Here is a 12,420-nt window from a genome sequence, read left to right on the forward strand (position 1 = left end):
GTGCAGTGATGTGAACTTTTTGTACCAGAAATTGTGAATGTTGTCTACACCAGGTGTCTTCCAGTTGTGTGTTCTGTTAACAGTGTATTGGAAATCATGTATGTTTATTTCAGCACAGGGCATAGTTGGTATGTTGTGCAAGTTTCTGTTCTCCTCCTCGATCCAGCCTGCATCAGCATTGTGCGTGACAGCACTGGACCAAAGAGAAGACCAATATGTTGTGAGTTCTTCTTCTGTTGGTGTGCCACTGTGCTGTGTATCAGTGTTTGCTTTGTTATTAATTTGTCTGTAAAAGAGTTTTTCATTGTTTGTAAATAATTTATTTTGTTGTTTTCGTAGTGTACATGTTTTGTATCGTTTGAGTCTACGTGCTTTGGCAGCAAGTTTTTGTTTTAGTGTATCAATGTATTCTGTAATGTGTGTGTTGTGATGTTCATGTTTTGTGTGCGTTTTTATTTTCTTAAAAATGTTTTTGAGCTGTTTCCTTAATTTGGGTGTTATGTTGTTTTTAGTGTATTGTGTTAGCCTGCCTAATTGCTGTCTAATGTCATTTATTTGTGTTTCTATTCTTCTCTGCCAGGCAGGCTTGTGATAGAATTGTGTTTTCTGTGTATTTGTCTGTGATTGTACTTTCAGTCCATGGTGTGTCACTACTGTGACTGCCCCAGCATAAACTAATGTATGAATGTCTGCGAGTGTAGAAATTGAATGAATGTAGTGTGGTAGTAAGTGAGTGTTTACATAATTTAGTGTTTTTCCTACTTCCTTCGACGTGTTGATTTTTGGTATTCGTGGTCTTTGTGTGGGATCTGTGCCTGTATATTTAGTGAGTGTTTCCTGAAATATAAGTGAGAGCGTATTAACTAAATCCATGTCTATGTTATCAGTGATGGATGAGGAAGTGTCTGTAGTATCATTAGTGGTAATTGTTGTATGTGTGTCATTATCAATGCTTGTTGCTGGATTATCCTGACAGGTTACATGATCTTCATTAATGTTAGATGTTTCTGTCTGTTGATGTATTTGATCAGCAACCTGTTGTTTGATAAGTTCAAGTGTTGTTTGTGGAATAAGGTTGTTGTGTATAATTGTTCTTTTTTGATCAACAACCCTTTGTTCGGTGACAGTGAGATGAGGATACTGTTGTGTGAATCTATGGTGTAGTTGTTGTCTGTATGCTGTCATGTTTGTTTCGAGTTTTGTGATGGTGTAATAAGTACGGATGATAAACTCGTTCATTTCTACTGTCCATTTCATCCGTTGGCGTGGTTTTCCAGCCTTTGTGGTCTGTGGATGCATTGCCACAGAAACACCAAGGCTGGGTTGGTTCCTCACATCTGTTGAGGGCATTGCAGTAGCCATGCTTGGGCCGGTGCTGCTTTCGCCACCGGTAACCAAGGGAGACTGTGGCCTATTTTTCGAACGTGAGCCTCTGCCTAACCCACGAACGCGGACCTTGTTAACCCGGGCGACGTCCGAGCCGGTATCACACTTTGATCTAGTTATTACCATGATGAATATCTCCACAGAATGTGGGTGTGGTCACTCTTAGCTTCATTTCTCCCCATAGACCTTACTGGCATGGGTGTCCCTACCAGGAGCTTATGCTCCAGCCTGCATTGCCCTATGGATCAGTAAAATTACTGGGCTCTCCCACCACGACCAGGTGGTGACCACGGGAGAGTTATTATTATTATTATTATTATTATTATTATCTTAACGTGTAGAACGGCAAAACAAATTTGGACCCACTTAAGAGAAAGATATGAAGGGGACCTAAGGAAACAAGCGATAGAGGCCAGAAACAATGTGGCGAGATTAGTAATGAATCGTGACGAGACATGGAGAGATTATCTATTAAGAGGAAAAAAACTTCTAGAGAGTGCTAGGATAATGGGAGCTCAAATAGAAGACGACGAATTCATCACTGCACTATTGAAAGGTTTACCGCAAAAGTACAACCTAATTGCCATGCAATTCGACAACTTAAAGGACCCCAAGATCTCCGATGTGAGAAAAACCTTTGAAAGATATGAAGAAAGAAATGGGCCCAAACAGAGGGAAAACCTCACAGCCTACAGAGCATATCACCCACCGAATTACAAAACCCCAAAAGACAATGCACAAAGAAAATCTCGAACAAGGGAAATGCTATGCTACATCTGCCGTAAACCAAATCACAAGGCAATTGAATGTTGGTTGAACCCGATTAACAAAGCAAGGAATAGAGACAAACGAGATAACTACTTCGATCTCGATAACTGAAGATCAAATTTCAAAACTTCTAAAATAGCTTGGGAAAACTCAGCTAGAGAGGACGATAACCGACAGAGAAAAGAAAAATCAGCTAATGAGGATAACAACCGACAGAGATTAATGACTTTATACACAAACGGTGAGCCAGATACATGCTGGATCATAGACAGTGGGGCGACCAGTCACATGACCCCAAATCGCCAATGGTTAGAGAACATGAGTGAAGACAGAAAAACAATCACCATGGCCGATAATAATGTCATATACTCAGAAGGCATAGGAGTCGCAGAAATAAGAGACGAAAACTCTAATAGATTACTTCTTGAAGACGTACTATACACCCCAGATCTGAGCAACAATTTAATTTCTGTAAACAAACTGGCAAAGGAGGGAATCAAGATAATCTTCGACGCTGAAAACTGTAAAATACTTGACGAAAGAGGAAATGTCATCATGTTGGGCAAGAAGTGGAAAGACCTATATACTGTTAGACTCAGGACCCCCAGCCATGTCATACAGTATGAAATCCCACCATAATGACTGGGAGACCTGGCATAAGCGACTCTGCCATATCAATGGAAATTACATGAACATTTTAGCCAAGAACGAGATGGTACACAAATTCCCACTCGTACCACAATCCAACACACCTGTATGCGATACCTGCATTCGAGCAAAGTTCACCAGGAAGCCCTTTAAGCCAGTGATCACAAAACAGTCAAAAAATCCTCTCGATCTCTTACATCTTGACTTAGTCGGACCCTTCAGAGATGAATCAATGGGAGGAGCAAAGTACGTACTCACCATTGTGGACGATTACTCAAGAAAACTTTTCACCAAATTCTTAAGAGCCAAATCCGAAACGCCGGAAGAAATCATAGACTTCATAAAAAACGTCGAAAACGCAACTTCGAGAAAGGTCAAACAAATCAGATCTGATAACGGGGGAGAATTCCTTAACGAAAACCTAAGGACATTTTTAAAGGATAAGGGTATTAACCATCAACTGACTAATTACTACTCCCCTGCTCAAAACGACGTGGCAGAAAAGGCCAACAGAACTCTAATCGAGGGTACCACAGCGCTACTAATAGAAGCGGAACTGCCAAAAAACTTCTGGGCTGAGGCAATGAATTGCTTCACTTATGTATGCAACCGGACACCCACCCAGAACAACATGAAGAGGACCCCCGAGGAATTGTTCTCTGGAAGAAAACCCACTGTAGGACACTTGAAAGTATTCGGCTGTACAGCATATTATTGGATTCCCAAGATGAGGAGAAGTAAACTTGACTCAAAGGCGAAACTAGGAATTTTTGTGGGATACTTATCCTGTAGGAAAGCCTACCGAATATTCGACCCTACCACTACGACCGTAATCGAGTCACGTGATGTAAAATTTCTAGAAAACCAAAGGGGCAAAGACCTCCAAAAACAAGCGAATCCAACGCAGGACTATACCCTAGTCGATATAGAGAGGCAGGGCACCGATTCAACTTCTACAGCTCAGGACATAGAGGATACAGAAGTCGCAAATCCTGATAACGAAATCGAGACAGATTACGACCAAAATGAACTTATAGAGGAAACCCACTCTCCAATTGAAGGGAAAAGACCTAGACCACCTCTAAATTTTTACTATGAACCACCTCTAAGTGACTCCGATGTCGAAGAAGACATACCAGAGGACACAAACAATCCAACATATCGACCCAACAACAGAGTCCTGTTATCAGAAAGAAAGTCATAATCCCAAACAGTCACGAGGAAGCAATGAACCTACCGAGCAAGGACAAATGGATTGAAGCCATGCAAAAAGAGATGCAATCATTAAAGGCTCACAATGTATGGGAAACTGTAACCCTACCAGAGGGAATAAAACCGTTAAAATGCAAATGGGTATACAACATCAAGCTCGACCCCTTGACCTCATGCACAAAATATAAGGCCAGACTAGTAGCCACGGGATGCTCCCAAAAATACGGAACTGACTTCCACGAGATGTTCTCACCCGTTATGAAAGCGGATAGTCTTAGAGGACTTTTGATATACGATGCTATGCACAACTATGACGTCAACCACCTAGACATAGAAACGGCATATCTGTACGGAAGGTTAGACAAAACAATATATATGGAACAACCCAAGGGATACGTAGAAAATACGAAAATCCAAAGGCAAGTATGCAAATTGAATCAAGCCATATATGGATTAAAGCAGAGTGGCCGAATCTGGTATCAAACACTCAACAAATATCTAATAGAGATCGGCGCAAAGAACTTCCAAACTGACAAGTGTGTGTACATCTATAAACTAGGCACTAGAAAAGTTATCCTGGGAATACATGTAGATGATATAATAACTATATCTACTGACAGGAAGATCTTACAGGAACTACTAGAAAAACTACGAAGAAAATTCAAGGTCAAAGAAAGTCCAGACACGAAGAATATTCTAGGCATGGAAATAATAAAAGGAAAAGAAGAGGTAGTAATCAAACAACAAAATTACGTAAAGTGCATACTAGAGAAATACTCAATGCAAGACTGCAAGCCAAGAAGTACCCCACTTGATCCAGACGTTAAACTGGAAAAATATAACGACTCAAAACCGTGGGATCAGAAGTTATACCAAGAGATGCTAGGCTCGTTGATGTTCCTGGCAACACGCACGAGACCCGATATAGCGTGTGCAGTAACCCTACTCTCAAAATATACCAGAGATCCAAGAAATATTCACCTGACTGCATTAAAGGGCGTACTCAGATATCTAAACGGAACACAATCGACGGGACTGCGCTTCACACGGTTGGTTGGTTGGTTGGTTAAAGTTTATTGGCACAAGGGCCACATAGGCCAAGCTGCGCCACAACACATGGTATATATAGGTACATAAATAACAATAAAAATGAACAAAACAAAAACCAATAACAAAAATATACAACAGTTAAACTGTGCATAACAACAACATGTATATGAATATAAATAATTAAATAATTAAATTTCTTTATAAATATTTGTAACTTTTAGAAAGTTCAATAATTTATCAACATTTGGCCTCTGGCCCAAAATCTCTTTAAAACTTGCATTTCCAAAATGCTGCCTACGAATCCGTTCAGAGGCGATGCAATTGCTCAGTATGTGCTTAACACTTACATTACAGTTGCAATATTGACATACAGGCTGGTCATCACCCTTCAAAAGGTATTGATGAGTCAGTCGAGTATGTCCAATTCTCAAACGAGTAAGAATGACCTCAGATCTCCTGTCATAAGGTTTCTTCTGTGTCCAATTTTCTATCACAGGTTTGATCTCGTGTAGTTTATTGTGGACTTGTGCGTTCCACACATTTTGCCATCTCTCCTCTAGTCGTTTTTTAACAACTAGCTTCAAGTCACCTCCTTCAATATGCATTGTATGCTGAGAAGGACTTGCTGACTTTGCAGCTGCGTCAGCTTCTTCATTCCCTCTTATACCTACATGGCCTGGGACCCAACAAAATTTTATAGAGAAATTCCTCGCAAAAAGATGGCAAATCAGCTTACGAATTTTAATCACTATGGAGTGAAAACTAGGTTCATACGAGATCAAAGCCTGAAGTGCACTAACTGAGTCAGTGTAAATCACGCAGCAACGATGACCTTTCCTATTTATATACTTTAGGGCTAAATAAATAGCCTGCAACTCCGCAGTAAAAATGGAAGACTTCGGTGCTATTTGCTCTGCCACAATTTCATCCTGGCAAACAAAGGCTAAGCCAACATAGTCATTCGATTTAGATCCATCTGTGTATATAGGAATTAAATTCCTGTCACGATGTTGAATTTCTGCGAAGTGCTGTCTATAAACATAGTCTGGGGTGATTTCTTTTAGAAACTGCTTTAAGCTAAAGTCAACATTAATCACAGGAGTTGACCAAGGTGATATATTATCGACCTCGACCTGTGAAATGTTGCTTGTGTCCAGGTCAATCGTGCTGCTTACATTCTCCATTCTAATGTCAAATGTAGGGACACAACTTGGGCGAGCTGTAAATAATCTTTTCAGCTGAGTATCTGATACTCTACAATAAACTGAAGGTTTAGCCAGAGATTTCTGTTTAATATAATAGAACAAAGACAACTGCTCTCTCCTGAGAGATAGTGGAGGCTCATAAGCATCCACGTACAAACTTTGAACAGGAGAAGTTCGAAACGCACCAGTGCACAAACGCAATGCTTGATGGTGGATTGGATCCAGCATCCGAAGAGTAGATTCTCGCGCAGAGCCATAAACAACACATCCATAATCCAGCTTAGAGCGAACCAGGGCTCTATATATCCTGAGCATCGAACATTTGTCTGCTCCCCAGGATGAGCAGCATAATACCTTTAAAAGATTCAGAGATTTTAAACATCTACTCTTCAAATTGCGCAAGTGTGGTAAGAACGTCAATTTATGGTCAAACACGACACCCAAAAATTTTGCTTCATTGACCATTGGAATTTTAACCCCCTTTAGGTGAATTTCAGGGTCCAGGTGCAAACCACGCCTTCGGCAAAAGTGGATGCACGAGGTCTTCTCTGCATTAAAAGTAAAACCATTGATCTTGGACCAATTGTCTATGCGATTTAGGGAGGTTTGCAGTTGTCTTTCAATAAAACTCATGTTAGTAGACTGACAGGAGATCTGAAAGTCATCCACATACAAGGAGTGTTTCACACTGGGAGGAAGATACTTAGCTATGCTATTAATTTTGATTAGGAACAGAGTCACACTCAGAATAGAACCTTGAGGAACACCCTCTTCTTGTGTGAAAGGCCTAGAAAAAGTGTTGCCCATCCTGACTTGGAATCTACGATTCTGCAGGAAGTTTTTTATAAAAATTGGCAGATTACCCCGCAGTCCAAATTCATGCAGATCACGGAGTATTCCATATCGCCAGCAGCGATCGTAAGCCTTCTCTATATCGAAAAACACAGACACTAAGTGCTGTCGTCTTACAAACGCTTCGCGTATAGATGTTTCAAGGTTTACTAGATTGTCCGTGGTACTTCTGTTCCTACGGAATCCACTCTGATGTGGTGAGAAGTAGTTCTTTTCCTCTAGGAGGAACATCAGGCGTCTGTTTACCATTCTCTCGAAAAGTTTACAAAGACAACTAGTCAGAGAAATTGGTCTGTAACTAGAGGGATTCTTGTGGTCTTTACCTGGTTTGGGTATGGGAATGATAATAGATAGCCTCCAAGAGTCTGGAAAAGTATGTTCTGTCCATATTCTGTTAAACAGATTCAAAAGATTACTGAGGGAATTGTCTGACAGATTTTTTATCATGCTGTAGTGGATTTTATCCGGCCCTACAGCAGTATTCCCCGAGCGAAAGATTGCTGTACATAGTTCTATTCTGCTGAATGGCACATTATATTCCTCATTAGATGGGGAGTGGAAGTTTAGATATTGTTTTTCAGTTTGAACTTTATAAGCCTGAAAATCCCTTGTATACATAATATTGCTGGATGAAGACGAAAATGTTTCACCCAACAAATCAGCAATACCTTTTATGTCACTGATTATTGTGCCATTACTTTCCAGCATGGACAGAGAGTGAGAAGCATATTTTCCATTGATTTTATGGATTTTATCCCAGACTGCTTTTGAGCTGGTGGAAGATGTTATGCTAGAAACATACTTCCTCCAAGAATCCCTTTGGCTTTGCCTTCTTATTTTTCTGGCATTAGCCTTTGCTTTCTTAAAAGCAACCAAATTGTTAGCAGTGGGGTATCTTCTGAAAATCCCCCATGCTTTCTTTTGCTTTTTAAATGCTGCCTCGCAATTTTGATCCCACCATGGTTTCGGATGTTTTGGATATCTGGTTGACGTTTTCCCCATTGTTTTTTCGGCTGCCTGAATAATACTGGAAGTGACAACTTCGACTGCATCATTGATATCAGCAGTATTGACCATTTCCTCAGTGACGTTAGCCAAAGAGGAAAATGCAGGCCAATCTGCTGTTTCAAGTTTCCAGCGTGGTGGACGGGCTGTTTCACAGCTTTCTCTGCCTCGGTATTTTAGAAATATTGGGAAGTGGTCACTAGAAAGTGGATTAGATCCAACCCCCCATGTAAATGCTGAAAACAAGTTCGGACTGGCTAATGATAAATCAATGGCAGTGAATGTTCTTGTTGGGGCATGGAAGTATGTCACTTCTCCGGTATTAAATATATACAGTTGGTGATTGCCTATAAATCTCTCAATGGCCCTGCCACGACGATTGATGTCGGGACTGCCCCACATTGGATTGTGACCATTGAAATCACCGAGTAAAAGGAATGGAGTTGGCAGCTGTTCAACCAAGGCATCCAATTCATCATCATTGACTCTGACATCTGGTGGCAAGTATATGGAACAAACTGTGACAGTAACGCCGATTGAAATTCTGACTGCCACGGCTTGCAGCTCTGTTGTTATTTGTACTGGTAAAGACGGGATGCGGTTTGAAACCAGTACAGCCACACCTCCACTGGCGCGGGTGTGGCTGTCATCATCTTTACGGTAGAGATCGAATCCTTTTAAAGAAATTCTTTCTCCAGATTTCAAATGTGTTTCCTGAAGTGCCACGCAGAGAGATAAAGTAGACGATGTCAGGTGTTTAATGTCAGAAAAGTTGTTGCGGAAACCACGACAGTTCCATTGGATTATTTTATAATCCATTATGTGTTTAAAGCAGCATTCTTTGTAAAGGTATCCCTCTTTAATTTTACAGCCGATTTGCCTTTTGGAGGTGAGGCTGGTGGTGTAACCACCTTATTAGTCTCCTCATCTGAGAAGTCGGAGAACTCACTCATAGACTGAGTCTCTGATCTTTTAGATTTAGAGAGGGCTGATTTTAATTTTTGTTTGTTGAGTGGGTTCTTATTAGCTTTTTTTGAACCCACATTTCTGGTTACTACCCCTGCTTTAGGTAGGGGTGTTCTTTTCTTTATACTCTCCTTTTCTTCTGTTTCTTTGGATTGAGTTAATAAACATCTAGCATGGCAAGTGAGAGATTCATTTGGTGAAACGGAAATGTCTGTCTGAACCCCACGTGTGTTTGTGGACTTCAAAACAGCAGCAAATGTTTTCTGTTTCACTGGTGCACTTGAAGTGACCATGCGACGAGCCTCTAGATAAGATAAATTGTTGACAGTTTTTACCCGCTGAACCTCTTTCTCTCTCTGCCATGCAGGGCATTTCCGGGAGTAGGAAGGATGGGCATCTTTGCAATTCACACAGCATGGGATACTTTTACAATCGGTACTCTCGTGACCTTCAGTCCCACACTGTGCACATACGCTCTTTCCTCGGCAGGATGTTTGAGAATGTCCAAACCGCTGGCATTTGAAGCAGCGCAGCGGGTTTGGAATGTATGGTCGAACTGGGCAGCGCAGATATCCTGCAGTAACAAATGATGGTAATGTTGGCTTTCCAAAAGTGAGAATGAGATGTTTGGTTGGTATCAACTTGCCATCACGACGAATGGAGATGCGTCGGACAGCAGTGACACCTTGATCTGAAAGATTGATCTGGATATCTGATTCATCTTCAGACATCAGATCGATCTCAGATATCACACCACGTGACGAGTTCAAACTTGTGTGTGGTGTGATGGTGACATTTATGTCTCCTAGAGATTTAGTTTTTAAAAGCTTTGCTGATTGTTGAGGAGAGGCTGCCTCTACAAGTAAATCTCCTGACCTCAATTTTTGGATTTTTTTAAGATGCCCAATGGTTGATTCAAATAATTTTTGTATTAGAAAAGGAGAACATTTCGACAGAGATGTTTCTCCCGTAGCATGAACAATAAGGTAGGCTGGTTGGTTGGTGGAAATAAAATCGCTTGGTGGTGATGCATTGGTACATGGTGTTTTAGATTTTAGTGAATCCATATTGAAAAATTATTATTCAGCTCCCGGTAACCCCACCCACCATGGGGCCCAACAAGGGGATGCCGTCACATGGGAGATTCCCATAGACCGTCACACCAGGGTTTCCCAGGAGCTATACCCTCACAATGCAGTCAAGAAAAGCACATCTTGTCTGACGTGTCCGCCCGGTCTGCATCGATCGGTTGACTCCAAGCCGAGGTCGACAATGACTCAACGACCAGCCGATTGACTCAAACGGAGCCTGATTTGAGCCTCCCGTTTATCCGAAGCAAAGGCCAAAGCAGTGTGTTGGGGACGTTATGTTGCCCCTCAACTACCAGGATCCCCCTTTCCGGCATACGGGACACCACGCACGGCAAACACGTGGGTGGGCGTTCAGATCCCAGGGATGGTAAAGAAGAGTTTCTAAACCATCTCTGGGAGGTCCCCTCACCACGGACAGGAACCCACATCGAGGGGCTGCGCTTCACACCAGACAGACTAGATGTCAAGGGCCTCTCTGATGCCAGCTGGAGAACCCCCCCAGAAAAGAGTATAATGGGATACGTATACTCGATAGGAAAGAACATATTAAATTGGACTTCGAAGCAGCAACCCGTTACCCCTCTTTCGACTTGCGACGCTGAACTATACGCTTTAGGAAGCTGTGCCAAAAAAGGGATTTGGATTAAATTCTTTCTGGAAGAACTGTTTGGGAAATTGGGAATAATCCAATTGCTATGTGACAACCAATCTGCGATCTCCATAGCAAAGTCAGGCTACACGAGTAACAACTCAAACCATTTAATTAGACTGGCATCATATCTAAGTCAACAGATAGAAGGAGGAACATTTCAACTTAAACATATAAAGACCGAAGAAAACGTAGCCGACGCCTTCACAAAACCGTTAAGCCGACCGAAGTTAAATCTGTTCGTCAAAGACAACTTTTTGTATATGTGAACGCCGCACCCAATCCATGGCCAAATTAGGCAGGGAATCTGTCGTGGCTATAATTTGGCTATAGGAGGGCGGCGGGCACATCTCTGCGCTGAGAGGGCGCTTTTGTACCTTTGACCCACGAGGTGTGCTTGTTACCTTTCATGTAGAGCTGGTAAATTCTTTATAGTTGACAATAAAGTTGTTATGTTCTTAAACGACTAGATTAATTGAGAATATAGATATCCTAGCATGCGACATTAACGTAACAGTGACTCGTCCATGCACAGACATTCTTCACATCTTAGACATATATCATGCATGCACAATATATTCTTGGGTATGTTACTGACTGAGTGAGGAATGTTTGCATTACGAATGGGCAATCTTCATATAGTACACTCTTTGTTCATAAAGTATTGAAACTTTTAAGGCAAAAATTCCTCATACAATTAATAACATACTTAAGAATATATTGTGCACTCTATACATAACATTCTTTGAGATGTTAAGAGAGTCTGCACATGACATCATTCATCTAAAAACATAAATGGCACATTATATTGTTTGAAATTTTGTACTTGAAAAATTTCTTAATAAATATTCAAAAGTTGTTAACCACCTATTTATAATAACCTGGTTTCCTACCAGACTTTATATTAATTTATAATATTAAACATACTTCATAATCATAACTTAAATCCAACTTTGGGCCAATGAGTCCAACTTCAAGTTCATTGTGCAGCCATGCTTTTCTCACTCTTGCATTAATAAGTGGTGCTTCTAATCTTGGATTTGTACCGATAAATAGAACATAATCCGCATCTTCAATTCCAACAATTTTGCTATTTAGAAGATAACTGGAACGCAGATCAATCCTATAAAAAAGTATCACATATAAATTAATTAATGCTATACATTACAACACTTTTACATAATATTTATTACATTGTGTATTAGCTTGACAGTAGTCACACATTATTACCTTAATAGCTAAGTTTACAATAATACTTTTGAAGAAACATTCTTTAAAATCCAAAATGTCAATAAAAATCCTATTTATCTATTTAATGCTATTAGAAATTTATATAAAATAAATACATTTAATTTAAAATATTCTGGAAGAAAAAATCTAACCAGAGTGGAACTCAAACCCCCAACTCCTGCTTTGGTGAGCAAATGTGCTATCAGTTATGCTAATTGTGATTAAATTTAACACAAGATGGTGGCTTAAACACCTATCTCTAGTCCAAATTACTTAATTTCCTGGGCAAGCAGTAAGCAAGCACAGGCTTCTGGGATGACTTTTGTGTCAGTTTAAAAAAAAATTCCCATGTTAAATT

General features: G+C 40.5%; 2 protein-coding genes across 5 annotated transcripts in view; both read right to left on the bottom strand.

Moving 5' to 3' along the window:
- The window catches only part of ND-75 (NADH dehydrogenase (ubiquinone) 75 kDa subunit), a 73,533-nt gene that overhangs the window by 10,525 nt on the left and 50,588 nt on the right, over positions 1-12,420 (bottom strand). For all 4 annotated transcript variants that reach the window (XM_067269240.1, XM_067269242.1, XM_067269241.1 and 1 more), the window contains one exon: positions 11,760-11,955. In XM_067269240.1, the coding sequence (XP_067125341.1) occupies positions 11,760-11,955 (196 nt within the window). The remainder of the gene's footprint in view (positions 1-11,759; positions 11,956-12,420) is intronic.
- On the bottom strand, positions 8,930-10,159 carry LOC136974457 (uncharacterized). Its single transcript, XM_067269367.1, has one exon. It carries the CDS (start codon positions 10,157-10,159, stop codon positions 8,945-8,947), a length of 1,215 nt encoding a protein of 404 aa, XP_067125468.1. The 3' UTR covers positions 8,930-8,944.

Source organism: Centruroides vittatus, unplaced genomic scaffold (genome assembly GCF_030686945.1).
Source record: "Centruroides vittatus isolate TY-2023 unplaced genomic scaffold, ASM3068694v2 contig_349, whole genome shotgun sequence".
In the NCBI taxonomy this organism is placed as follows: Eukaryota; Metazoa; Arthropoda; class Arachnida; order Scorpiones; family Buthidae; genus Centruroides; species Centruroides vittatus.